This window comes from Electrophorus electricus, chromosome 11, assembly GCF_013358815.1.
Source record: "Electrophorus electricus isolate fEleEle1 chromosome 11, fEleEle1.pri, whole genome shotgun sequence".
Lineage (NCBI taxonomy): Eukaryota > Metazoa > Chordata > Actinopteri > Gymnotiformes > Gymnotidae > Electrophorus > Electrophorus electricus.
This window is the reverse complement of record NC_049545.1, coordinates 12136246-12163657: the sequence shown is the minus strand read 5'-3', so window position 1 is coordinate 12163657 and position 27412 is coordinate 12136246. Positions and strand designations below refer to the sequence as shown.

General features: G+C 43.8%; 1 protein-coding gene across 2 annotated transcripts in view; it reads left to right on the top strand.

The window, feature by feature from the left end:
• The window catches only part of prkceb (protein kinase C, epsilon b), a 67477-nt gene extending 42596 nt beyond the window's left edge, over positions 1 to 24881 (top strand). For both annotated transcript variants that reach the window (XM_027002512.2, XM_027002513.2), the window contains 6 exons: positions 2829 to 3002; positions 13141 to 13295; positions 20356 to 20494; positions 21000 to 21188; positions 22107 to 22253; positions 23705 to 24881. In XM_027002512.2, coding sequence (XP_026858313.1) covers positions 2829 to 3002; positions 13141 to 13295; positions 20356 to 20494; positions 21000 to 21188; positions 22107 to 22253; positions 23705 to 23851 — 951 coding nt within the window. In that variant the 3' untranslated portion in view covers positions 23852 to 24881. The remainder of the gene's footprint in view (positions 1 to 2828; positions 3003 to 13140; positions 13296 to 20355; positions 20495 to 20999; positions 21189 to 22106; positions 22254 to 23704) is intronic.
• Positions 24882 to 27412: the final 2531 nt, after the last annotated feature.

Here is a 27412-nt window from a genome sequence, read left to right as displayed (position 1 = left end):
CAATTAAAATGAATTGAATTCATTCAACAGTTTGCAATGCTGCTAACAACTGCCTCTGTCTAGGAGAGCATCATCCGTTGCAACACCTGATGGTGCATCGTCCCATCATGACATGAATTTTCTGCACCTCTGTGCTTGAGTGAAACTTTTGTTTGTCATTTTTATCTTTGCACACTGATTTGGTATCACACCACATCTTACGTGAGTGCGCTTAGTCTTAAAATGCATTTTGGCGCTTCAAATATGCAAATTCAGTGAACATGTGCTCTTTGGACGAACAGATCTGGGGCCTTTGTATAAAACCTTGCATGAATTCCAGAATGAAAGTGTGTGTGTGCACACATAATAGGAAATGATTTATACAGCTGCATGTACATCTACACAGAGCCAGCACTGACCAATGTGGTGCCCTATGCAAGATTTTGGCCCGGTCCCTTTCATCATTTATTCATCAATCATTGTGTTTATACACTCACACAGGCACTGCACAGTATTGTCTTTTTGAGGTTTACTTTAGAAACAAACATGGTGTTAAATTGTTAAAACAGTATTAAAGAAACAAGTGACATTAAATAAATTATAAGAGCATAGGATATAGGATAACTAATATATAGAGGAGTGTGTGTGTGTGTGTGTGTGTGTGTGTGTGTGTGTGTATGACCATTGGGTGTCACAATATATTAAAAAAAACTGCAGATGGTAAAACCCATCTAATAATGGCATCTAAGCCACATGATAGCCTATAACATTCCAAACAAACATTAAGAGTTCATTAGGCCTAGTGTTCATGCACAAAGCATGTGTTCAGTGATTCTCTTACATCATGCATGCTGTTTTCTGTAAATATCAAACACAGTGAATGAAATGAAAGGCTTACATCTATTAATGACAAAAAGAAACACATCTTAATGAACTATTAGAAGCAAACCTTGGCTAGCTAACTAGATAAAGATGTCAGTACAAATGTTTGCCTGATTTCTTCAGACAGTGGGTTGTTTAGGCAGGCAACTCACTTAATTTTGAGAAATATGCTTTTTTTTTTTTTTATGTAGGTAATTTTCCAAACATCTGAATAGTTTTTGCAAATTTCCCTAATGAATGTGGGGTGGAGTAAATGACAATAACTTGCTAGATAGGTAGCTATGTATTAAATTAACGAACACTATCTAGCTAGTCATTATAACTTTGCTCCTAGCACTTGATGGTAACTATTCTATGTAAGAGAAAAGTATTCATTCATCACATTACATTACCTGTGTCTTTTTGCCATCTTTCGTCCTCTTCATTGGTCTGCTCAGTGACATCAGCCACAAACGCATGTTTGAGTGGCAGCATGTAGCTACAATAGCATACAGCAGCACAGCGGTAAAAGTTTAAAGACTCACTTTGAAAACTCGCTTTGCTACAATAATGATCTGGAGCGATAAACGTAGTGCATTGAAAGAAATACATAGAGTACATAGAAACAGGATAATTAATTACGCTACACAAATGCATCACGTAACACATCAGACATCAACCTGTTTAAGCCCGAATGCTTTTCATGAATAAGTAACCTACATGCAGTAATTATGGGGTAGCATAATTTAATATGGAATGTTGCGTGCGAGGAAGGGGATTTGTATTTTTGCCTCAGGGTATCGTCGATTCCCGCGCTCTACGAACATTGATGACTATGACTCGATGCATGGGTCAAAGCGTCCGTAAATATTTTTCCACCAAGTATTTCTTTACAAATCCCAGCACATTGCAATGCACCGTTTATAACCAAGGCCATTTACCAGAACCAGGTGAAGTTACTAGCGTTTGCTGAGTTTAATGTAGTACGGTTGAAGTTTACAACGAAAGTACGAAAAATGTAAGATAATAATAGGAAAATACTCTTGCATGAGGCCCAATGACTGATAAGTAGTATAATGTGCTGACGTTTGAAAAAGGAATATACTTTTTAAAAAAATGATTGTGTCTATTTTCATCCCACCTCTGCTATTACTCCACCATCCTAGCTCCTGTAGATAAACACTCTACCTGTCAGTTTAGCAGCAGACTGCCACCTTGATGGGCTTTCAGATTTCTAGCCACTCTAACGTTGGCACTAGTAGAGGCTGAACGAGTCTGTTTAGTTTATCCGTTCTCGCCCTTATAAAGCTTGGCCTGAGTTTTAGTTTTGTGTGAAATCACTTAAAGTAGATAACGATCGTTTATAAATGTATTGTGCTGTCAACTATAAAATAATTATACAAGAAAATCACTGCCCTTCCCCTTTCTGAGCTCATGAACTCATACCTTATTTCTCGTAGTTTAGAATCGCACGCAGCACAGCTCTGTCTGGATTTTGTACAGCTAAAACTCGATCCAGTTGGTCTTTTGTTGGATGTTTATGCACATGTTTTCGATAATCAAATGCTCTAATTTCATATTTTGATTTTTGGAACTACTTCTAACTGCTGAAGAGTGGCTCAACGATTTGTAAACTTTACCAAAAAAGCTGGCAGAACTCATAGATGCTGTTTTATATTTATATTTATTAAGATTATTTGGCAGAAAATTGACATAACTATAGTGGGACTTTCTTGGTTGGGGAGGTGATTGTTGTTGTTGTTTTTGCATGCTTTATTGACTTCACTGGACTGTATGTAGCCCAGTGAGCAGTACATTACCAGTGGAATTTTTCAATGGAAGGCTAGAATCAACAATTTTAGCAAGTAAGGGGTACGACTGCTCGCCATCTCCTGTTGCTGGCATTACTGAAGCGCGTGTGCGTGTGCGTGTGCGTGTGCGTGTGTGTGTGTGTGTGTGTGTGTGTGCGTGTGCGCGCGTGCACGCAGGTGATGCTGGCTGAGCTGAGAGGCACAGACGAGGTGTACGCAGTGAAGGTGCTGAAGAAGGACGTAATCCTGCAGGATGACGACGTAGACTGCACCCTGACTGAGAAGCGCATTCTGGCCTTGGCCAGGAAGCACCCCTACCTGACCCAGCTCTTCTGCTGCTTCCAGACCAAGGTACAGTGCCTGCGCCGCCCTCGCGCTCCCCCCCCGCACTGCGTTAGCGTCACCAACCCGGTTTTCTGTCATTCAATATAATCCACCACTAGGTGGCACATCTTCACCACTAGATGCCACATCTTTTCAAGTTCCTATGCTGTAATGACATATTCTATCAATTCATGGAATTGTTTTGTGATTACTGGTCCGAGTGCCATTCAGTGCTTGTAGGATCCTGTTTTATATTTAATTACCATGAAACATGATAAGCAGAAGTCTGATTACAAAATCTTTTTTGTGACTTACACTGCATTCAACTTTAAAATCCCTTTATGTTTCCATTGCATTTTGATGTTAGAGCCAAAAACATTTGAAAGACATTTCACATACATTTATGAATTAAGACTGAATGAACAAAAATTGGAACTAAAAGTAGCTGTAGTGTTTGAATGTGTGTGTGTGTGTGTGTGTGTGTGTGTGTGTGTGTGTGTGTGTTTGGCACTAATCTAGTAATTAATCCCCACTTCACATACATTTTCTAAGCATCAGTGCTGTAAAATGTCCTAGAACCTGCCTATTGAGTTATAACACACAACATCATGCAGTACCCGAACACACACACACACACACACACACACACACACTGTAATAAGGTCGGCATGCGAAAGAAGCTGAGAACAGGCTCAGTGTAAGTGCACTGTGCCACTTTTAAAGAAGCCACTCGATACTGTCGAGCTCGCCCTACGAGCTAGAGAAGTGCGCTTCCCTCTGCTTTCCTCGTACCGCTCTAAACCAAACTCCGCGTCCGGTTTGCGGCCCATATGTCTGTCTCGCACGCGGCAGAACCTCAGCCGCCCTCCTCGTTTACGTCCCCCCGCCGCCTCGGAGCCGCAACATACTCCCGCCTAGTTTCTTTATTTCTGCCATTTCCCCAAACAAGGCTGAGAACATTGTGTCCCAGCGGCCCTGGAGGAGCGGAGAGGAGAGGGAGGGAGGGGGAGGCAGGGAGGGCCCCGCTGTCCAGGACAGAGGAGAGGAAGGGAGCCACAGGCGCAGGGCCGAGGCAGCGGAAAGAGCGAGTTTCGGCACGGAAGAAGCCCCCCCCCATGGTTGAAGCTGTCCTGGGGGGGGGGGGGGGGCAACCAGAGGCCCACTGTGATGAGGGTTTAGAAGGCACCAGTCCACGTGAAGGCCAGAGGTGTTGAGGTGCTTTTTGGGCCATATTGGAGCTTCAGATTAAGAGCCACAGCAGATGAGGGCTCGTCTTCGGTTGAGAGTGTATCTGATAATTAGAAGTGAAAATCAAGGAAAATAGCAGGAATACAAATATACAGCAGCTATAGGCCAAGTCTCTCTCTCTCTCTCTCTCTCTCTCTCTCTCTCTCTCCCCTGCTCTTTTTCCTTTTATACACGCCTTCCATTCCTTCTCTCTGTCACTAATGGACACATTAGCCTTGTCTTTGCTTGTGTGCTAAAACAGGCGATTGTTGCAGACCTTACATAATAGGGTGCTGATCCGTATCAGCTCAACTCTGATGTGTATTCCACATGCTGTTTGTTTTCTTTTCTTCACACACATCCTCATACATGAGCGTGCACGCACACCCGCACGGCATTAGCCCACTTGTAACAAATGTTCCGTGCGACATCTCTTTGTCAACATTTCTGCCATTATTTTGTTTATTTTATTTTCCTCTGCGCCATTTCTTTTTCTCCCTTGGCACAACACACAGCACACAAACACACACTCACTACACACACAGGGGTCTCGATACGATCCGTACACGGGGGCTCATTTTCGGGCCGGGGCCACGTCCACGCCGAGCCCGATAGATGAAGGCACTGGGTTCAAACCTGCGCTGTCAACCCTTCCGTGGCCAAACCCCAGAACACATGCAATGGGGAGAGACTTTGTAATAAGACGTTACTACATCTGGCTTCAGGCGCGTTTCGGGGTGCTGCTTATCTGGCCGTGCACTTGTGCGTTTCCCACCAAAGAGCTGGACTCTCTCCATCACTCCATGTTCTAATCAGATCTCATTGAATGACTGCAGGTGAGCAGATGTGTGTGCCTGACTCTCGTTTTTTTCCCCCCTTTTCTCTTTTTATCCTTCGCCCTCCCTTCTCGCTCATCAGGTCTCCGTCACCCCACACGTAGCACGCCATGCTGACCTTATGTTGACATTGCTGCCTCACTCGCTCCATTTCATGTTCCCTCTGTGTCTAATTTGCAATCAGGCCCTGCCAAGGACATCACTGCCTGAACTTGCTCCCCTCAGACGGCATGAGTAATGGCCTATTCTGCGTCTGTGTTTTGTTTTTTGTTGGTTTTTTTTGCCTGAGCTAGACCTTTTCAGATGCTGCATATAGTATGTGCTTGGCTCGGTTTCATTAAAGGAAGCAAAAGAAAGAACGAAAAAGATCTACAAAAGAAACATTAGGGGAAAAAAGATCTTTTTACAGCAAAATTTCATACAAATTTACTAATATCAGAGATTCAGCCTACTGTCTCTAACAGGCAACCAGGTGTGTAAAAACAATGAAGTTCATAATCAGTTGGTAACTATTCTTAAGTTCTTGAAGGTTTTCTGTTCCTTAGTCTGTGGCTAAGAGCAGAACGGTCTTCCGTTGGCCATGGACGCTCCCAGTCTTCAAGCAGGTGTATGTGTTTACCTTCCCTTTGCTCACACCCTGCCCCCGTTTCTCTTTGTCGGTGTGGTGAGAAACGGAGAGAGTTTCAGCAGGCCAACGGCGCGTTTAAAGTGTCAGCTCTCTCTCCGGTTTCTCTCGGTGCACCGTGCCACATTGCAGGTGCGTCCCAAAACTGAGCGCCGCCACGCGGCAGCGTTACCGCGCCGACCCGTCCTGTCGTTTAGGGCCCAAGTCCGAAGTGAAACGTCACGCGCGTATGTACGGGCCCCTAAACCGGCAGTGAGTCGGGCTCAGAGGAAGCGGGAGCGAGGTGTGAAAATGTCGGGGAGGGAGAGTGGGAAAAGGTTTCAAATGACACGTGTTATGTTCGTGTTATGTCTCCGAGGCAAATTTGTGGAAGCTGGCCTTTCTAGACACCATGAGGAAGGGACAGGGTGGAAGGACTATGTCAAAGGCTCCGAATACATATAATATATAAATAGAACTGCAGGCCACAATAAAGGGGTCACCACAAGGCCCTGGCACTCAGCGTAGAGCAGGAAAGCAAAGCGGGTTTAATGGTTGCACAGTGGCAATACCTCCTGGGCAAAACTGATTAGCGGTGAAGTCTGTGCGTTACTTTGTCTCAGCTGTGTAGCTTTAAGGCAGATGGACACGAAGACCCGATAACTGTTTTAATTACACACTGACCGCTGTACAGCTCACGTGTGGGTCTAACTGTTGTGGCTAAATCAGCAGTGGCTGATACATATAAAACAGTGGAGTCCTGTTTTTGGGGGGTTTGCTTGCTAAGTTTTCTGGCATGTAAACATCAAATTTGGCACAAGCACACAGGGTTCTGTCATCAGATTGTTATCGAAACCAGTGAGAACATAACGCGGACGTCTAGGCAAAGCCTGTGGAGACTATGCTGCAGACGCAGTAAGACGCAATTAGGGACACTGCAGGACTTTCCATTTCTCTGTTTGCCAAATTAAAGAAAATATTTCTGTTTAAAGGAATATCTCAGTGTTTCTTCTGAAAAGATGTTTTCTGCAAATTTCACAGTGAACTCTGTTTAGAGTTTGGGGTTTTGCACAACAGCAGGCTCCTGAACTGTTCAATGTCATTAAGTTATCAGGATATTGTGTGAATTAATAACACGTACTTAGCAAAAGTGTTTTGCATAAATTCATTATATACCTGTACGTCTGATAGCAGGTAGTCTGCCCATACAGACTGGTTACATGACTAAAGTTTATTAGTTGTTTACATGCTGACATTTGCATGTTTGCTTGCAGCAGAGATCCATGACACATCACTACCTGCATTTAAACAGGTACAGTGCAACAGGTACAGAGCGCGGGCCCAGGGGACTTCTAAGATTACATACGATCCTCCATTTATAACGCTTTCCCATACAACAAATAACAGAACAGCTGGTGGAGAACATTGAGTAATATATTATTGGTATATTCAAAGTGTGAAAGAATATATTCTGGTATGTTCTGTGAAGGAATCTGTGCAAAAAAACAATGTTGGAAAGTTTTACTGGTCAAAGGCCAACATAAATACACTAAATGTGAGCAAGTCTAAGCTAAGGCTAGTAGACAATTAAAATGTCAGGAGCACTTTGACGTCTTTGATGTCTGTTGCCGCGTTTCAGCCCAGTTCGCAGGGTCCAACGGGCCTTTTTTTTTGGCTGACACAGCACCCAGTACACCTGTACCGGGTTATCATTCACTGTAATGACTATGTGCGTGTGCACTGGAACCTGGAACAGAGCAAAAATGTGCGTTATCTAGAGAGCCCAGCGTTTCAGCCCAGGTCTCGGGGTCAAACCTTTCATTCTTGGTCTGACCCAGCGCCCAGTCCACCTGCACCAGGTATTCAGGGATCTTACTGTAATGACTACGTTCATGTGCCTTGGAAGCTGGAACAGAACAAAAATGTGCGCTATGTAGAGAGCCCAGCGGATTGGGTTGAAAAGACCCGGTCTGTTGTAACCATATATGCACAACACATACACATCTCCTTAATACCTTAATAAAATCTTCCACTTATTACTGTTTGTTTTCTGTCCACTCATAATCTGCATTTCATTATAGAGATGATGGATTGTTATTTTTCTGTCGCCCTGGCTTTTCCATGGAGCTTGACTGTGTTTTGGAGTGCTCCTGGGTTTCTTGGCCTTGCACTTACCTCTGCTGTTGCTCTGTTATCGCCAAGTTTGATTGTAGAGGCCCCTGTGCTGACAGCTGCGCACACAGCCAAACCCGCAATCAGAAAGAAAATGCTCATCAAAACACAGCAGAATGCGTCCCACGTGTCCTGATTTAGCATCCCAGCGCTCAGTAATCACACTCACAGCGATTAATCACACAGCGATTAATCGCATCAAGTCAGTAGATAAAACGTGATGTGAATTTGTGCTTCGCGCGAAAACGCCAAACGACTCACGAGAGAAATAAGGCCGTTTCTTCGCAAGCCTGGTTCCAGCTTCTCGCCGTGTTTGTTGGGGAGGTTGTTTTCAGAGTAATGGCCTGGAATGTGCTCCTGGGGAACGCCTGCTACTGGACCTCACTTGGAACAGGGCTTTTGGGAAAGAAGATCCGTGCCAAGCGACCAGGACTATCAGCGCTGCCTTTGGACAAAGATGCTGATGGTTTGGACAAGTGCAATAGTGTAGAAGTGATCTTTGTTTGAATAATGTAGACAGGCTGCGTCTGTAGGTATAGGAGTCTAAAAACACTGGAGTAGCTCCTATTAAGTCTCTCTTAATATCTCTATGAGCTACAATGTTTAATTATCTCTTTCCTTATGTATATGGGTTTGGGTTTTTTTTTGCTATAAGGGCTATTTTCTCTAAGACGTTAATAAATATGTATACATGAGGGTATACATGTGCATCTGTGTTACATGCAAATGCATGTGTACAAATGTGTTCTTAAGGCAGGACTTTTTAAAAACATTTTTTTGCATGTAGTACATCCTAGAAATCCCCCGTGTTATCTGTGTGTGTGACAGGCACTGCCACTGGCAGGACTCCATAAACATGTCTACATTATTATGCCTCTCATCTCCGCCTTAGCTGACATTTCAGTTCTAGAGCACATATATGATACCTCTGCTATTAAAATGTGTCATTACACTTTGTAGGCAATACAGTATGGAGTTCAAGCCCAGTATGTAAAAGAACAATCAGGAATAGGCAAATTATCACCACAGCCAGTCAGGTTACTAACAAAGACAAATGTCGCATGTTGCTGGGTTTTTTTTTTTTGTTAAAGCTTTTGCATTTTAAAAATATAAATAAAAGCAAGTGGCTGTTGTGGTCAACACTAACAAGGGCTTTATACACTTTAAAAAAAAAAAAAAACGACCACCATAACAAAATCAAAAACCACATATTGTTTTATAGCATGTTTCACAACATCAACCTCTGTCCTGTTTGCTCAGTGTTTTTTTTTTTGTTGTTTTTTTTTTAACTGAGTGTTTCCAAACTGCCCACCCCGGAGAGTGCGCACACATCAGTTTCTGGCTGAGCATCTTTGGATCTGATGCCATGCTACATTTAGCTCTAAAGCTCCCCTTTTCCCTCTCTCTTAGCATTCCTCTTGGAACAGAGTGTTCCTAAACAGAGCTTTCACATGCAGCACATCAGCATGTTAAGGCCTGAAACAGCCTGAATGACTCAATTAAGAGCTTCATCATCACACACGTAAGGGGGAGTGAAAGGCAGAGAGAGAGAGAAATGTGGTTTGTGGCATTTGCACTGTGTAAAGCGAGCGTGTGATCATTGTGTGAGTGACCAGCTCCATAAAACACTCTTAGTCGGCAGTGCGTGACAGCTTTCTGGCAAACCCAGAAGCATTTATCTATTTGTTCTATCCAAAGCGGTTAGGCGTCATAGATGGTTGTCAAAGTGGACAGTGTGTGTGTGTAATTTTAGTGTGTGTGTGTTTTTAGTAAGTTATTACTCCTCTCACATATTATATAAGTTCAATTGACTTTGTCCCAAACATCCAGGAGAATTTATCTCTAACTTGCTGCTTTCATAAAAGTCTTTAAGTGTGTAAGAGCTGTGCTGCATGCATAGTGTAGGCTGTTGTGCTGCATTCAGAGAGTAAATTGTGATTGATTTCATACAAAGCGCATTAGTCTCAGTGCAGAAGGGGTTGTAGTTATGGGAGTGTGTGTGATGGGGAATGTGATAGGAGGCAGATCTGAGAACTGTACCTTAATTACTGGCTCCACTCGGACACCCTGTCCATCCATAATGAGACACGCATAGCCTGGCTTTCACCTTTATATCCGCTCTTCGTGGTGTGTATGTGTTGAATTACACGTGTCCTCCTGTGGTGAACATAGGTGCCTGTGTCTCCTAAAGAAAAAGGTGGCACGTTCCAGAATAAAACATGCTTTACTTTCTAGGTACATGCCAATGGCAATTATAAGTGTGTTTTTGTGGGTGTGTGGGTGTGTGGGTGTGTATGTATGTATATAGACACAGTAAAATATACAGGGTTACATAAACTCTGACTCTGTGTGTGTGTGTGTGTGTGTGTGTGTGTGTGTGTGTGTGTGTGTGTGTGTGTGTGTGTGTGTGTGTGTGTTGGTAGTATACACTGCAAGGCTTAGTTTTGGTCTTAAGGATAAACATTCTTGACTGGTATCCAGGGCCACACACAATATAGTCTGTACTGAAATTATAATGGTTTCCTGTTGCTATCAGCATCTCAGAGCTTTCCATTTGTTAAGCAAGTGGGCAGTGTGGTAATCTTGCAGTGGGGAACAGCAATTACTTAAACTGTGGAGAAAAATGAGATGCAAGTTGAGGTGCAGTTAGTAGGCCAGCAGGAGAGAGTTGAGTGTTTCCACCCAGGCCTCATTTAAGGGTTCAGGTTTGTTAAAAAAAACCCCTAAACTTTTGGAAGTAGTTTCCCTAGAAAACCTAAACTCTTGGAAGTAGTTTCCATACTGAGCAATGTTTCGCCTCATCTAGGAAATGTAGAGTACAAACACACACACACACACACACACACACACACACACACACACACACACACACACAGCTCATGTGATCCATCAAAATCCTGATCTGCCACACTACGCCCCAGCTTGTTGGGTCTTGGCGGTTTATCTGAAGATCGGGTCTTTTCTCTTGTATGGTGCAGGGACGCCAGTATCTCTACATTTGTAATTGGAAGCAGGAAACGTTTATTCGCGTTTGATTGGGTGGACCTTTGCTTCTTCTCTGGGAACAGTTTAAACAAACCATTTCAGCATCCTGTTTAAATTCGGTTTCAGAGAAAGAGGATGAGGTGAGGTAGGCCGCTGCTTTTTTATGTAAGACACGGTCATCGTTCTGAGAAAAGGAGCACCGATTATGTCATTTCACCAAACAAATCCAGTGGGCTTGATCAGATTCACTCGTGCTATCTGTCTACACCAGAAAGAAACAGACTGTTCAACTGTCCACATTTGTAGAAAGCTGGTAACACCATACATAAAGTGGCAAGACCTGGGCAGGTCCTGGCCCAGACTATGACGAGAACAGGGGAGTTAGGCAGAGGGACATGGTGAACAGGGCATTTATTTACACATAACTAATGAACAGCAAAACAACATAAAAACCGTGCCTAAATGGACACCAAAGCATGTCACAGAGATCATTCAGGCAGTCAACAAATCAAAATCGGATAGCTTACTGGAAAACGTCCACCTTGAACCAAGGCTTGGCGGCCCTGAGCTATCTTCTCAGAAGAGCTTTTGTTTTGTTTTGGTTGTTCTACACTGTCACTCAAAGGTTCTGAAACTACTGTTTCTTCATAATTAACATCTAGAAGTGGATTTTCAAATTGCAGTAAACATGTTAAAATATATAAAACAAATCTCTACGTCTTGGATTTCCCATAATAGCCTCCTGTTGCAACATTAGTTTCAGCAGGAATTTGCCCAGCAGGTCCTTCCAACTTAACTGACTTGGGCTTAAGACTGAAATGCCTTTGTTTTGTGTGGCCATATCACTTATGTTAACAGGATTTGTAGTTATTGACTAGTAGCCAAAACTGACTAGCAGCCTTGTACCACTCCTGTGGTAGTTTAACATTAATTCTAATTGCCACACACTTTTGCAGATGTTCAGGTTTAGGGCTCCTACGCACAACTCGGGAATTATGAAATGGAGACATGTTCGGGAAATCTAGTCTAAAATAAAATGCCACTTCAGGTCTACACTGCCATGACCACAGCGGACAGCCTGCATCAGGGCTGCTTGCAGGTTGCAGGGGTGGGGGTGGAGTGTTTATCTTGTTGTGCAACAGATCAGCTCCCTTTGTCTCCATATTAGGAAATGCCGCGTCAATCTAGTGTCAAGCCATGTGTATTGCAGCAGACCGGTATTAGAAAAAGGCGTTAACAGGTGTCACCAGGATGGAATGGAACGGAATGTACTTTACCTGAGCCCTTTGACCCCAAGAGACAGGCAGAGATGCCAGCCAGCACGTGGCCATTCCTGACAAAAGGCGCATGTGATATTGTTGAAGACTTGCTGTGCCTCCTGGCTAAACATGCTTGTTGTGTGACTGAGCAGTGCAAACAGCTTCTACTTATGTGCATCTCTGTATGATTCTGAGATATCAATAAATCTACTAGCTGCTTTGAACTAATGGCACAACACCATGGGTCCGGCATGAGCTTTATGAACAATGCTTTTATGCTGAAGTACAGCTAATGTCTTCCAAGATGGTTGATAAAAAAAAAGTAAAAGGTCATAACATGCATAATGGATCAAAGCTGGTAAGCAGGGTGTTTCAGTGGATTCACACTAAAGAAAGGTGAGCAAGGTATTGCCCTCTGCCCTAGGGGAAATGCTGCCTTTGTGTAGAGATAAAATGTGGCAGGTTGTGTCTTAGATCTCCACTGTGGCAATCTCCATTCCACCTTGCACTGGGGATAAGCAGATGTTATATTCTATCCTTGCATCTCTGGGTCAACCAGTTTGATTCCTGGGTGCAGTCTGTCTAGATAGATCACCATCCAACTATAAGGCCCTTAACCTATGTTTGGCCTCTCAAATACTGGCCTAACCTCTGCTTTCTGTGAAGAATTGTATCACAAAAGTGATGCTCTGGGAAAGTTTATCCATATCAGCTTCCCTTTGTGTGGAATGTAGTAAGTACCCAAATTGTAGTTATTTTTGTTGTCCTTGTTTGAGAAAATTGTAGGAAAATTGTCCGAGGTTCGATTTCAATCTACATCAGTAGTATTTAAATCTGGACCTGAAATCCAAATCCAGTCCTGGATTTTGTAATCCCTTGTAATTGATTAAATAATTCATATAACTGGTTTGCCACTTTGTCATCAAACCTGACTCCTAGGTAAAGGGAAGGTGTAGGACCTAGACCTTGAGGACTGGGATTGGAATACCTCTGGTCTACGCCGTGTGATCCATTCCACTGCACGTCTGCTCCGTCCCTTTTGGTGTGGACTTACAACTGTTTCTCGGTCCTCATCTCCTCAGGATCGCCTGTTCTTCGTGATGGAGTATGTGAATGGAGGGGACCTGATGTTCCAGATTCAGCGCTCACGCAAGTTTGATGAAGCCCGCTCACGTTTTTACGCAGCTGAGGTCACCTCTGCTCTCATGTTCCTCCACCGGAACGGGGTGATTTATAGGTAATGTACCATGTCACCACTTGCATGTGGGCAGGGAGATAGGTTTGAATACTGCTTTGTTTTGTGCTATATGTAATGTGTCTCTACAACCTAAAAGACATTTGTACTTTACATAGCATTATTGTTCACCAGTATCAAAGTGCCAGCACTACATAGTCTTCAACCAAAACAATGTTGTAACAGATACCAGCATGTCCCAAATTCGGTCTGATCTCTGCCTCAGAATAATGTTTTGAACTCAATGATGAAAAGATATTCCAATTGATTCAAATCCTTCCAGATTTGTAAATTTGTCAGATTAACGGTACACTGTCACACTTTTATATAGCTGTTATTCAGTGTATCTTAGGGCTGCAGTCAGTATTGGGTGGCTGTTTTGCTTAGAGATGGGGGCATTTGTTACCCTTGTTTAACTCAGGTTGTTTACATGAAAAAGCCCTGTCTCTTGGATGAGTTTTTCCGTCCCAGTTTGTTTATCTACTGGTTTGTATGTCATTAACCACACACACGACAGTCCGTGCTTAGGGACATGGGGCTGGCATTCCATTCCTTGGTTTCAATTTTGTTCATTCCTTTTTTCTGTAAAATCTGGGTTGTACTGTGTGTATCTTCATAGTTCAGTGACCAGTGTGTATGATTTTCAAATAGATTTCTTTACAATACACCCTTAATATCCTAAGTCCCAAGTCGCTGAGACCCTGTTCCTCGAGCTCCATTTGGCCATGGCAGGCTCCTGTTGATGATCTTCCAAAGGCCAACACCACCGATCAGACCATTAGCTCCATATCTGTTCAAGTGCAGGTCATGGCCCTGTCCCTAAGGGCTAGAATGATCCCAGCAACCTCTCAGCACTCCCACCCGGCCGTTCTCTGCCCGCTCCTAACACTCTTCTGGGGCCTGAACAGGAAGAATCTCATTTGGAGTTGGATGTCGTTGTATTGAATTGAAACCACTTCCTCCCTTCCTGGTTTTCCTGAGACCGACATGTGGAGAGGGAAGGGTATTGGCGGTTCATAAGGAACATGGCCAATCTTGGAGAGAAAGTCAGAGGGCTCGTGTTTGTAATTGTGGCAGTTATTAGTTTCAATTAAATATTTAAGAGAATTTGTCTTAGTATTTTTCATTGCAGTTTCTGTTTGGGGTATGAGTATGACCTAGGATCTGACTAGGGCTGGACTATGTCTGCTGTATTCTGATTTTACACCTGATTGGTCTGAACTTCTGGGGAGTTTTTTTTTTTTTTTTTTACACATTAGAACATTATCATTTGTGTCAGTCATTGGCACCTAACCACTGAAGTTTTCTCCTAGAAAAATCCTAGTTTTTACACAAGCAACCAATGGTGTAAATATATGTTAGGGTCTTTAAGATATTCACTCTTTGACTCGTAAAGGAACAGGGGTGTGTCGTTAGCAGTCATAGCCATTCAATCGTAAAACGTTTTAGCTTTTTAAAAAAAGGCAATAGCAGGCACTGCATTCACAACAGTCAGTGTCCTCAAACTCTAGATGTGTCACAAGTTATAGATGTAGTGCACGTGATATTTGTTTGTTCACAAAGGCTCAGTAGCTTTTCAGTTTATCTGACAGGATGGGTCCTGAGCTAGCTATGGCTGGTAGCATCTGCTGCCTGTCCGACTACATTACATTAGCTAAATAGCTGAACATTAGCGAAACGACTGAAGTCAACCCTGTGGTTCGGGTATACAAATACGGCAATCAAAACAATGTAGAAAAAGCAAAACAGTAAAGAAAATGAGATCTGTTCTTCCATGGGAGCTGTTTGAGGGACACTTCTGTGTGCCATGTTTCCCAGTCATTCATGGAGCACTGGCTCCTTCTTAATGTAAGACACACGCACAAAAAAAAAAAAAAAAAAAAAAAATCAGTGTGTCTAGACACCATTTAAGAGTGGTTGTACAAATTCCTGCCAGTAAGTATGATTTAACCTCCTTACCTTAAAATGAACCCTGGCCTTGCTGATGATTCACGCGTACATAGTTTGATAAACAAAGGCCAGATGAAGGCCTTTTTAGAACACCATGATTGCCTGATTCAGAGTATTCATTCAGACAATACCTACCCAGAACACACAGATACTGAGGGATGTCTAGTCTGATCCTTTTTGTTCGTTTCACTTCATGGACAAAGAAAAGTACTTTACAGCTCATGATTGATTATTGCTTGATATTAAAACTGGTTATTTAGACAAGGGAATAAACATTAAAATGTTCACAGCATTTTGCATTTTTAACAGCTAATTTTAATGTCATAGATCATAGGGCCAAGTGAATTTTGCCCAGATGGATGTGTTCTAGAATGTTGCCGTTTGGAAGGCAGCCATCCAACTACATGCACACACCTCATGACCTTTGTTTATTGTAAGGGTCATAAACGTCAAGCTTGACCAGTAAGTGGAAACTGGACAGGATGTGATCCAACCAGTATGAATGGCTCATTGTGTGTTATGAGAATAGCACACATAAACACATAAATCTATTCATACCATATTGCTGTAATGTGGTTCCAGGACTGATTTCCTTATTGTGGGAATAAGGGAGTCCTACATAACCTCCTGAAGCCCACCATAAAAGCAAAGCATGCTGGGTGATTAGGTGATTAGAACGCCTCTCTAATTGGCTTTGTCTTCCCTAAGCTCGGATTCACCGGAGGGAAAACAGAAAAAGTCCTTTCTGCATTTGGGGAATGGTAACTGGAGACTACGTTTAAATCCTATAGAAATGTTCAGGAAGTTCTTAGCCCTTGATGTCGCATTCTCTTGTCTCTGAGCCTGTGTAAGGCAGCATATGAGTTGCATGAGACTCGCGTGCGAGTTGTGACGAAAGTGTGGTTAGGCAGCATTTTTGCCTGACATGATCTCTATGACCTGTTTGACACCATGCATACCTAAAAACAAAAAAAGAAAGAAACTAACACAAAAAAACAACAACAGCAGCAACAACAACAACAACCCCCCCCCCCCCCCCCCACGACATAACAGTCTGCACGGCTGAAATGCACCCACCACCATCACCAGCCCCCACCCACACAACCAGGCCAGGGCTCCATCAGGGACAGTGGCAGGCCGACCCGACTCACACCGGCATGTCCCAGCTTGCAGGCCTGCAGGCTGGGAGCCGCTGGGACAGCAGTGGCTTCAGCGTGCGTGGAGCGAGACGGGGACCGAGGATGAGAAAGTGCATCTGGGGTCGTGGCTCTCTCTTCTTCTGCTCCCCCATCCCGCTCTATCCTGTGACTCTTTTGCGGTATTGTGACTTGCAAGAGTTGCCTGCTGGCACAGGAGGCAGCGATTGCGCTGCTGTCGTTGGGATAAGAGCCTGTTTCCTTAACAGTATTCTTATGGCAAGGGGTTTATTTTTAAATAAGGAGTCTTGTTTTACTCTTTTGTCTCAGATAGCTGTGAAATCCCCAGCAGACATAAAAGGGGAAAAAGGGGAAGACTTGCAAAAAACAGTTTTTTTTTCTTGTGACAGTTGATATATGCAGTTATAAACACACTGCATTCTCATGTTACTTGAGCAGAACCTCCACGTGTGCAGTTTACATCGTAATCCACATGTACACACGCCCCCAAACAGCATCCATGATCCAGTTTCCACACTTTGCAAGTAAACTCTTATTTCGCACTTATTCAAACAAGTCTGCAGCACTTAATATTAGTTAGCTTGATTATCCTTACACTTAACCTTTAATTTTATTAAATATTTAAAATAACATTTATTATTATTTTCTTATGATTGAATTTTATAAGAAGCTTAATCCATCTAATTCTAGTATTATGAGTCTTCTTATTAGTTCATTAATTAACTAAATAAGGGGAATAAACTATTCCGGGTGGAAAATATTTAGATTGGGGGGTGTCTTTATTGTTGAAACAATCTTGGCCAAAGGAGTAAATAACATCATTATGTGCAAATTTATATATGTTTCTGAAATGGCAAACACATACCATACATTGTATGTCTTTTTTTTTAAACAAAGAGAATGATATAAAGAGCCAGAGAGAGGAACAGACAGAGGAACAGACAGAGAGAGGAACAGACAGCATTTGTGCAGTAGGTCCATACAGAAGAGGTTACTAGATACGCAATGGAAAAATCGCCACTCAAGATTAACTCACAACACAGGAAATGCTCTCTCTTTCACTCACTCTTTCTCCACCCTCCCAATGTCATTCTTTCTCAATAGCTGGTAACTGGATTTCTTAATTTTCTTTCACGTTTTCCCAAGTGTTTGGGTGGGATCTATCCCTAAACTATAGCTCTGCATAGCACAGGACTTCGTTTTATCCAGCCTTCGAGAAATCAGTAATATTTGAGAGTTCATTGATCTGTATAACATTAAAAAGGAAAGAAAGCAGGAGGGAGACCTTCCCCGCTTACACAGCTGTGGCAGCTAAAGAATGATAGCAAAATCAACAAAGGACAATGAAAAGATTAATTCAGTGTTCTCTGTAAAAAAGATTGCTTAAGCAACATGAGCAGAAGGAGTTGGAGGGGTAGACGAGTAGATAGGGCAGGATGGGGGGGAGAGAGAGAGAGAGAGAGAGAGAGAGAGAGAGAGAGAGAGAGAGAGAGAGAGAGAGATTTTGATATGAGGAATTTGTGGAACCCCCTGCATGGCCGTAGATGTAGACTGCAAGGGCTGAATACACTCCAGGGTGGTGGGTCCCGTATGCCGGATGCTGCGAACGACAGTGCATCCCTCCCCGCTTTGCAGGGGCGTACGCGCGCCATCCCACCCGGCCTGGGCCCACCTGTTCAGTCCTCCTCTCCCCCGTGCCCTGGGCGTGCCTGCGGATGGAAGGGCCAGCGCCAGGGTGCCAACGCTGCGGTGAACTGTGGCCGAACGCGCACGTCTGTAGTGGGCCTTTTTTTGGAGCATCTAAAATAGAGCCGTTGCATAAGCACCGCAAACACACGCGCACACACCCACATTTGTTCTTTTCAGTAGGTTTAGTTCGTGAAAGCACCTGAAAGACATCCTATGATGTTGACATTCTTATTGCAATCAACCATCAAGCCCCAACCCAAGTAGTTTCATCCCTCCTCATGGTTGCTTTCATCAGACACACCTTATCGCCGCTGCCTTTCTCCGTTGCTCCCTCCCTCTCGCGTTCCCTCATTCCTTTCACACTGCCGCGTGCAATAACAACACACACACTCGCACACAGACGGCACGTTACTCCATACTCTCGGTAGAATGCAGGGGTGTCTGTGGAGCCTGTGTCTCGGTCTAGAAGTGTGTTGAAGAGAGTGTTTATGTTTTACACTTTAAGTCCTCTCTGGCACTTGCATCTTTGACAAAGAATGATTAAGTGCATCTCTTGCACTGGCCTCTTTCTTCTCAGCAATTACAAGCTGTAAATAAATAACGAAATTATTTAATTATTCCGATACACTTTTCAACATTGGCACAGAGAAACGCACATATAAGCTACATACAATATACACTGTGTGCACAATTATTGGGCAAGTTGTATTTTTGAGGATTCATTTTATTGAACGGCTACGGTGCTCTCGGTCAATCCAAAATGTTAATACACCTCAAACCTGAAGTATAAGTGAGGTTTTGGCTTTCTTAGGACAATATCTGTGTGCATAATTATTGGGCAACTAGTAGTGTGCAGAATTATTATTCAACTAAATGAAAAATGGAAATTTTACCATCTCGCTTGTTTATTTTCATCTGTTAAAGTGAGAATAATAAATAAACAACTCAATTTACAAAGAAACAGTTGACATTTCAAAAATAAATAAATAAATAAATAGAAATCTGGGACCAATCTAGCCACCCTTATTTTCAATAACAGTCATAAGCCTTCTATTCATGGAGTCTGTCAGTTTCTTAATCTGCTGATGATCAACTTTTTGTGCCGCAGCAACCACTGCCTCCCAGACACTGTTCAGGGAGCTGTATTGTTTTCCATCACCGTAAATCGCCCATTTAAGAAGGGCCCGCAAGTTCTCAATAGGGTTTAGGTCAGGTGAGGAAGGGAGCCTTGTCATTATTCTTTCCTCTTTAAGGCCTTTACTGGCTAGCCACGTAGTGGAGTACAGAAAGTGTCTTCTAAAAACTGGCAGTAGGTTTGGGAGTTGATTTTGAGTCCATCTTCAACCCAAAAAGGTCCAACTAGCTCATCTTTAATAATACCAGCCCATAGCAGTACCCCACCTCCACCTTGCTGGCAACTGAGTCGAAGTGGAGCTCTGTGCCTGATCCAGCCCATCCATCTGGTCCGTCAAGAGTCATGCTCATCTCATCAGTCCTTAAAACTTGAAAAATTTGTCTTCAGATATTTCTTGGCCCAGTCTTGATGTTTCACCTTATGAGTCTTGTTCAGTGGTGGTCGGGTTTCAGCCTTCCTTACCTTCGCCATGTGTCTGAGTACTGAACACCTTGTACTCCGGGGCACTCCAGGTAGGTTGACAGCACTGGAGGATAACGGGTTCCTGGTCGCTTCACATTTGATTCTTCTCAAATCTTTGGCAGTTAATTTGTGTTTTGCTCAACACATTTCTTGCAACCCTGTTGACCATTTGCAACAAAAAGTTGACAAAAAGAAGACTTATAGTGGTAGACCAGTTTATTTTCATAATTAATGCTGAGAAAACTAATGTTAGGCAAACTCTAGGAAGTGACTTCATTGAGGTGTACTATGTTAAAATATGTCCAATTGAAAGAATGACTATGTTCCCCATTGTTGTGTAGTCAAATGCTTGTTTGATTTAAATCAACCTCACGATTTATGAAACCGCAGTAGAGAAACATACCCGGTCTGTTTTGGTCCTGCCCTGGGCTCTGGGAGTACAGCATTCTTGACTAAATTTATGCCGCCAATACACAACAGCCCCACCCTGTGACTTTTGGTGCACCTTGACCTTTGCTCTGGTTCTGACCTCGCATTCTTTCTGCCACATGCCCCTGGTGCTAGACCCAGCTCCCCAGGGGCCTGAAACGCGAGCGGCGTGTGCGGGGCCAGGCCGGGCGGGGCCCCTGCGCGCTGCCTGACGGCTGCCTCTGACGTTTCCCGCACACAGGGACCTGAAGCTGGACAACATCCTGCTGGACGCGGAGGGCCACTGCAAGCTCGCCGACTTCGGCATGTGCAAGGAGGGCATCCTGGGCTCCATCACCACCACCACCTTCTGCGGCACGCCTGACTACATTGCGCCTGAGGTGATGCATTCCACACGCCACCTCCATGCATGTTCGTAGCCGTTTGTTAGCTTGCTAATTATGTACTTATGTAAAGGCATGACGTCTCATCTTAGTGTGCTGGGTAAAATGATGTATTTGGGCTACGCAACTGGAATAGTCATGGAAATAGTGACTTGCACCGTAAAACAGTGTCTCTGTTCAGGCCTCTATCATTGATGTGTCTCTTTAATGACCATTGGATAAAAATGTCCTGCAGTAGCTATAAACAGCAGTCTTAAGCAAGTGGGCCTAATGAAACACAGACGTGTGTGTTGTATGCCTGGAACATCATCTGATCTTTCCTAGCAACTTGCCTTTGAATATTCTGATGATGGTGAAACAATGAAACAATTTGGGGTAATCAAGGCTAGAAATTGTAAGCAGAATATTAATCATAGTAATCACAACTGGCCTTTGCTTCCATGATATGAGCCCCCAATTATACTTAGTGCTTTTGATTAGGTTTGATTTTTCCACCCTGCAGATACTGCAGGAGCTGGAGTACGGCCCGTCAGTGGACTGGTGGGCCCTGGGCGTGCTCATGTATGAGATGATGGCGGGACAGCCCCCGTTCGAGGCCGACAACGAGGACGATCTGTTTGAATCCATCCTCCATGATGACGTGCTCTACCCGGTGTGGCTGAGCAAAGAGGCCGTGAGCATCCTCAAAGCGGTGAGAGCCCCCCCACCCCCCATTCTCATCACCTGCACTCCTGCCTCCTACTGTCTGCTCCTTGAGATGCCTCTTGTCCTCTCTCCTCTTTCTTCCTGTCGTTCGTGCGCACGCGCACGTTTTCCACTCCTCTCCTTTTGCTCTCTGGCTTGCGCCCTCGCGCTTGACCACGTCGTGATTGGTAAAGAGGGGCGTTTGGCAGGAGCTGGCCGAGCCGCAGCGAAAGCGAGGGCGAAAAGATAGTGACAGGGAAACAGGGAAGGGGTGAGCGAGAGAGAGGGAGGGAGGGAGAGAGAGAGGGAGGGAGGGAGAGGGCTCAGTGAAATGACGCTTCTTGTGGGAAAAGAATGAAGCATGTTCTCCTGAGGCTTGGCTTGCATAACCTCAGAGAGATGACTTCGGGGAAGACGGACTGACGTTCTGTCCCCTTTATAGAAACAACCAACGTGCGTGTGTGTGTGCGTGCGTGCGTGCCCGCCTGTGTGGATAAAAAAAAAAATTTGTTTGTCTGACCTTCATCTCGAAACCCATCACTCACAAATTAATATTTGTGGTGTCCACAGTTGTTGGTGTGTGTGCACACACACACCGTATGTGTTGCTTTTTTCCATTCACATATCCCAGATTTTTTTTGGCTGTTCCTCGCGCACTTGTGGAAACGGCAGCGTGTTTGGCTTGGGCCGCACTGTGTCGCAATGAGATCTGTCTCACTGTCACCTCAGTCGGTTGCTCCAGGTCATCCTTCCGCAGGATGAGACACTACACCAGCGTCGATGGCAGAGTGCGGCGCTGTGTTCTTGAAAAGCTCTGCATCCCTCTGCCTCCGTGTCAGCGCGCAGCCAGCTCACACGGCTAAGCGTCGCCATCGCCTTGTCTGCCTTCGCTAACCTTTCCTCCTGTCTGCCTCCACCCTCCTAGTTCATGACGAAGAGTCCCAATAAGCGGCTGGGCTGTGTGGCGGCCCACGGCCTGGAGGAAGCCATTAAAGTGCACCCATTCTTTAAAGAGATTGATTGGGTGCTACTGGAGCAGAGGAAAATCAAGCCCCCCTTCAAACCGCGCATTGTGAGTACCCTGCCTATGTGTGTGTGTGTGTGTGCTTTTAATTCAGCTTTTGGTTTAAGTGTAGATGTAGTATTTTATTTAGCTAAAGCAAAACAGAAATTGGGGGGGGGGGGGGGGTGCACACGTTTGTGTTGATATACGTGACCGCTGTTCTCACAGTCTCACGCAGATGCGAGTACACACAATCGAGTTCTCAGGTAGCTGCTGTGGCGCCGGCATAGCCCCTGTGGGTGATGGCACAGCCCATCATGCTCCTTGCAGTTGGTGGGGCCTCTGTTGAACAGTGTTCCCAGCAGCCGGGAGCGGGCACGTCACAGGGTCGCCCTGCCCTCCTCAGCAGCGCCTGTGTGGTGGCCGCTGGCACCGCTCCTGGAGCGCGCGGAAAACTCGGTGTGGCGTGCAACCGCGGGCCTGGGCTCAACTCCCACACCTGTTTGCACGACCTCTCGGTGCCCCTGACACCACGTCGGGAAGGCAGAATGGGGAAGGGGAGAGGTAGAGATATGGCACAGGCGATGTAGGGGCAGATAACCAGCCTAAAGGGAGCATGCGTGTAAACCAGGGGTTGGAAACGCTCCGCCCATTTCCACTGTCGTGCAACAGTGCCGCCAGTCCACAGCGGGTGAAGGATAACACGAGCCGTCCACTGAGGGCTCTGGAGAAGCTCGCCACATGCCGTCTTAGAGGGACTCTTGACCTAGCAGACGTCCCAATTGGCTAGCTCCTTTCCATGTCGCTGAGGTGCGAAGAGAACCCTCCTTCCTATCCAGTGAGAATGCGACCAATGGCACGATCATGGCCATGGGGCAGGTGGCACTGCTGGGGACTGATACTGATTGAGCATTTTAAGAAAACTTGAATGAGCATTTTGAGAGAAATCACTCAAAAAGACACAAACTGGCACAAACTCCTACATAATAAATGCATTATAAGCTGCAGACAGTGGATTCTGTTTTATTTTTTGGAGTACAGTCCCACTACAATCAACCTACGTTGCTGTAGGTTATCTAAACACTTTTCTCTGTAACCATTAGGGGCCATTAGCAATTTCAGTACATCCCGGTTTCTGGCTGCGTCCAATCTGACATCTGAAAGCAGCCAGACTTGCTTCACATATATGGTGCCACATTATTATGTCCACAGAAGGTCAGAAAATATATTTTTGGACAAAGAACAACTGATGCTCTTTATACTAAATTTTATGGTCTGGGTCGAGCAGTTCAAAGAAGTTTTCTCATTAATATTGTAAGAGCAAAAGAGCCCACACATCATGTGTGTAGGCAAACAACAAAAGCTTTTTGGCAAGTTTGTTTTTGTCTGTGTACATAGTGTGCAGATTCTTTTATCTTTGCAGTACTTGGCTTGTGAGCCATTGTGAACTCTAGTCTGAAGGAAAATAACAGTAGTGGGGGTGAATGCTGATCTACTCACAACCTCTTCCCTGCACACAGAAAACCAAGCGAGATGTCAATAACTTTGACCAGGACTTCACCCGTGAGGAGCCTGCGCTCACACCTGTAGATGATGCCATCATCAAACAGATCAACCAGGATGAGTTCAAGGGCTTCTCCTACTTTGGTGAAGAGACTCCGTCCTAGGACTACAACTCCCATCTCCTGCACACAACGTTTCCACTTCTGTAGACCTGTGCCATTTCACCTTTAAGAACTGAATGAAGAGCATTTATAGTATGATAGTATGAGTCTACATGTCTAACTAAACACTGCTCGTGCAGTTAATCTGTTTGGATTTCTTTATTTATTTTTTTAAGAATGACGTTCAGCAAGAAAATACATTAATACACACACACACACACACACACACACACACACACACACAGTGGTGGAAATATATACCCAGGCAGAAACCCTGGTGAGAGAGAATTTACTTGAAAAATGTCAGTGCTCATCCAATAAATTACTTGAATAATAATTATAGTAATAGCTTTATTTATTATTATTACTCAAGTGGATTACTGAATAAGCACTTCATATTAAGGAATTTCATTAGCAACTACCCAAGTAAACCTATATGTATTGCTTTTTTATTGACCATGTGGCTTTGTTTATTTTTCCAGACACGAGTGTAAACTGCCTAGGTTTGAGTCAGCATTACCTTAAAGCTGCACTATGTAGGTCTGGCGAATCTGTTGTGCTCTTTTCCTAGAGTGCGTTGGTCTGGTGTTTGCGAGTGCATTCGCGTTGAAGGAGCGTTCAGAGACAACTCGATCAGAGCTATCATCAGTATTGTGGACACTGGCTAGAAGAAGGTACTGACCTGTAGAAAGATACGGCAAAACAATATGCATTTGCTCTGCTTTGAAACTATACATTTTTGCTGGATATTTGCACTGGCATTGCTATTAGCAAATAGCACTTCTGTTAAAATATAGATAACGTAACATGAACCAGTAAGCCCAATGTGCCCTTAAGAAGCTTCAATTAAGTTAATTTTTCAAGTTAGCCATCATTAACCATGTGTTCTCCAGATAGTTTGATTCCTGCTCCAGATATTTTGCTTCCTTTTGTGAGAATTTATATTATATACGGCATTGTTTACACGACACAGACGGAAGCGCTGGAAATGATCTGGAAATAACGGCTAGCCAGGTTTGTCAAACAAAAAAAAGACGAACTCTGAAGCAAAAAGGACACATCATCAAATATCGTATTAGCCATCTAGCATTAGCTATACAGCTAAAACAACTTCAGTTACAAGGGTACAGTTCCACAACGAGAATAACCTGGCTGGCTGTGTTCAGCGCAAACCACCAAAATAACTTCACCAATAAAAAAGCTAATTCAGCTTCCCTCCTGAATGCCTTTAGGTCACTGAGCTGTTGCCACCTCTAAAAAGCCCAGCCAGCGTTTATTCTGGTTTTAGCTAGAGCTCTGTCACTTTCCCGATTAGCTGGTTTGTCGTGCCGATGGCTCCGTTATTTAAGACGTCTCACTCCTTACGTTCACTAGCGTACAGCGCTGTGAGCCACGCCCCCACTGACGTTCCTCAGGCAACCAGCCCATCGGTCCTTCTTTTTAAGCATGGACGTATGACGTTACAACGTTAACGACGTCCGATGTTCTCCTGCTAAACCCCACTGCTCTGACTTTGTATTAAGTTGTATTTTAGCAGATATTATTTCCTCTTCACCTCGTCACATCTTTCAGTTTTAGCAAACAAGTCATACATAGTGCAGCTTTGAATATTTCACTTTCTCATATATATATATATATATATATATATATATATATATATATATATATATATATATATACTGGGAAAAATCTTGATATACAGTACCTAAGACTGTATACACTGTGTTGCTTTCCACCACTGCACACACATTATTCAGCACTGTAAAAAGTCATGGTCCATAGTGGCACGGGTGGAATCAGGTGTGTATTTCATCCACCCAGTAAGACCTCCTGTCTGCATCTCTATACCCAACCCACTACTGTGGGTTCACACTATCCATAACGTAGCCCCCTTCCCCTTGGAATTTGAAAGCCAAATGGAACCGGTGAATTTATTGAAAGTCTGTAGCTCTAAGGTCAAGGAATTCCAAAGAGAGCCACTGGAGTTTGATTCTCAGTTAAGAGATTCAGTCGGAATATGTTGGTAACCTGTCAGTGGGGTAATGTTTGATAGACTGCCCACTGGCTGAGTCACTATGTGGTTTCCCTTAGTGTTCAGCTGAGTATTAATCAAATTGTGTGTGTGTGTGTGTGTGTGTGTGTGTGTGTGTGTGTGTGTGTGGCAAAAAGAGGTTTATGATTCATGAAATCTTGTTAAATGTATTTTTATTATTACTGGATTGTCTTGTGGCTCATCTGCTAACATTGTAGGCAGTGGGCAATGCAGTACCTATTCACGTCTGTCTCTGTGTGCACGTCTTGTATGTCAGCCTGTGAACTCTATTGGACATAGAGGTCTCATTTGTTGCATGCTCATGCAGACAATAATATTGCGTATTACCAGATCATGAGGAAAAATGTTACAGTGTCCATGTGCAATATGGTGTTTCTCGTTTGCTTTGTTTTGACTTCTTTATCAATGTCTCCCTTTTTTTATTTTCTGTTGTTCTTCTCCAGTCCTTTTCCTCACTCCGCCTCTCCCTCTCTCTCTCTTCTGAGTTGCTGCTATGCCTGTTGTTCTTCGTCTGGCTTTGGGTTGCCGTGGTGATCCAGACCAGCCCCTTTCCATGCTTGATGATTTGGAGATGAATCCCAGATATATAACTTTTTTTTTTTTTCCTCTTTAAAAAAATACAAAACATTAACCCCTACTATATCTTACTGTCCTCTCTTGTTTGCCCCATATGTGTGCACAGAAGAAAAATGGAATTTTGTGTAGTGTATGCTTTTATTAAATTTCATTTGTTTTTTTTTTAATTTATTTTTTTTATTTTTTTTTAAAGACCCTGTTGTGTTTATGCAAAAGATTCTGTAAACAAATTCGCACTCTCAAAAGAGCCAGACCAAGACTGACAAGGCTATGAAGTCCGTGTCCACACCGCAGACTAAATAGACAGTGTTAAGTATTACCAGTGCTAACTACTTTATCTACAGGTTTCTATGGACCACTGTTGTTTTGTTCGAGCCCTTAGCCGGACCACAACATAACCATCTGCAGAGGTTTCCTCCACGTCCTGAAGGCTTTTTACCACATTGTGAAATTGCTTGGTCTTTTTTGACACATTCGTCCTGCAGGGCATCGGCGTGTGTGCCTTTGCCTTCACTCTGCTGCTTTCAGCGCGTTCCCCTCGGTAACGGACAGGCCTCATCTTTTTCCTTCTGGACAGCACCAGTACACTAGAACCAAGGTCCAGAGACACGAGCTGTCCTCACCATCTCCTCCCTAGATCTTCCACTCTGCTTAGGACATGAAATATCATTCTTAGATTTTATAAGATTTTTTTATTGTTATTGATAGACGACTCTACATAGGAATCATATTTGGGCCGTTGTAAACATTGACACGTTCAAGCAAAATAAACCTATACATGTCTGAAGAAGTACCTCTTAAGAAAGCGCAATCTATCTGTCCAACTGAGTATTATGTGTGTACATGCAGAGGTACAATTCAAATTAATGTAAGTTATGTGTATTTTATCACTGTAAGTATCATATACATGTGTATGTATTTTACATTCATTGTTT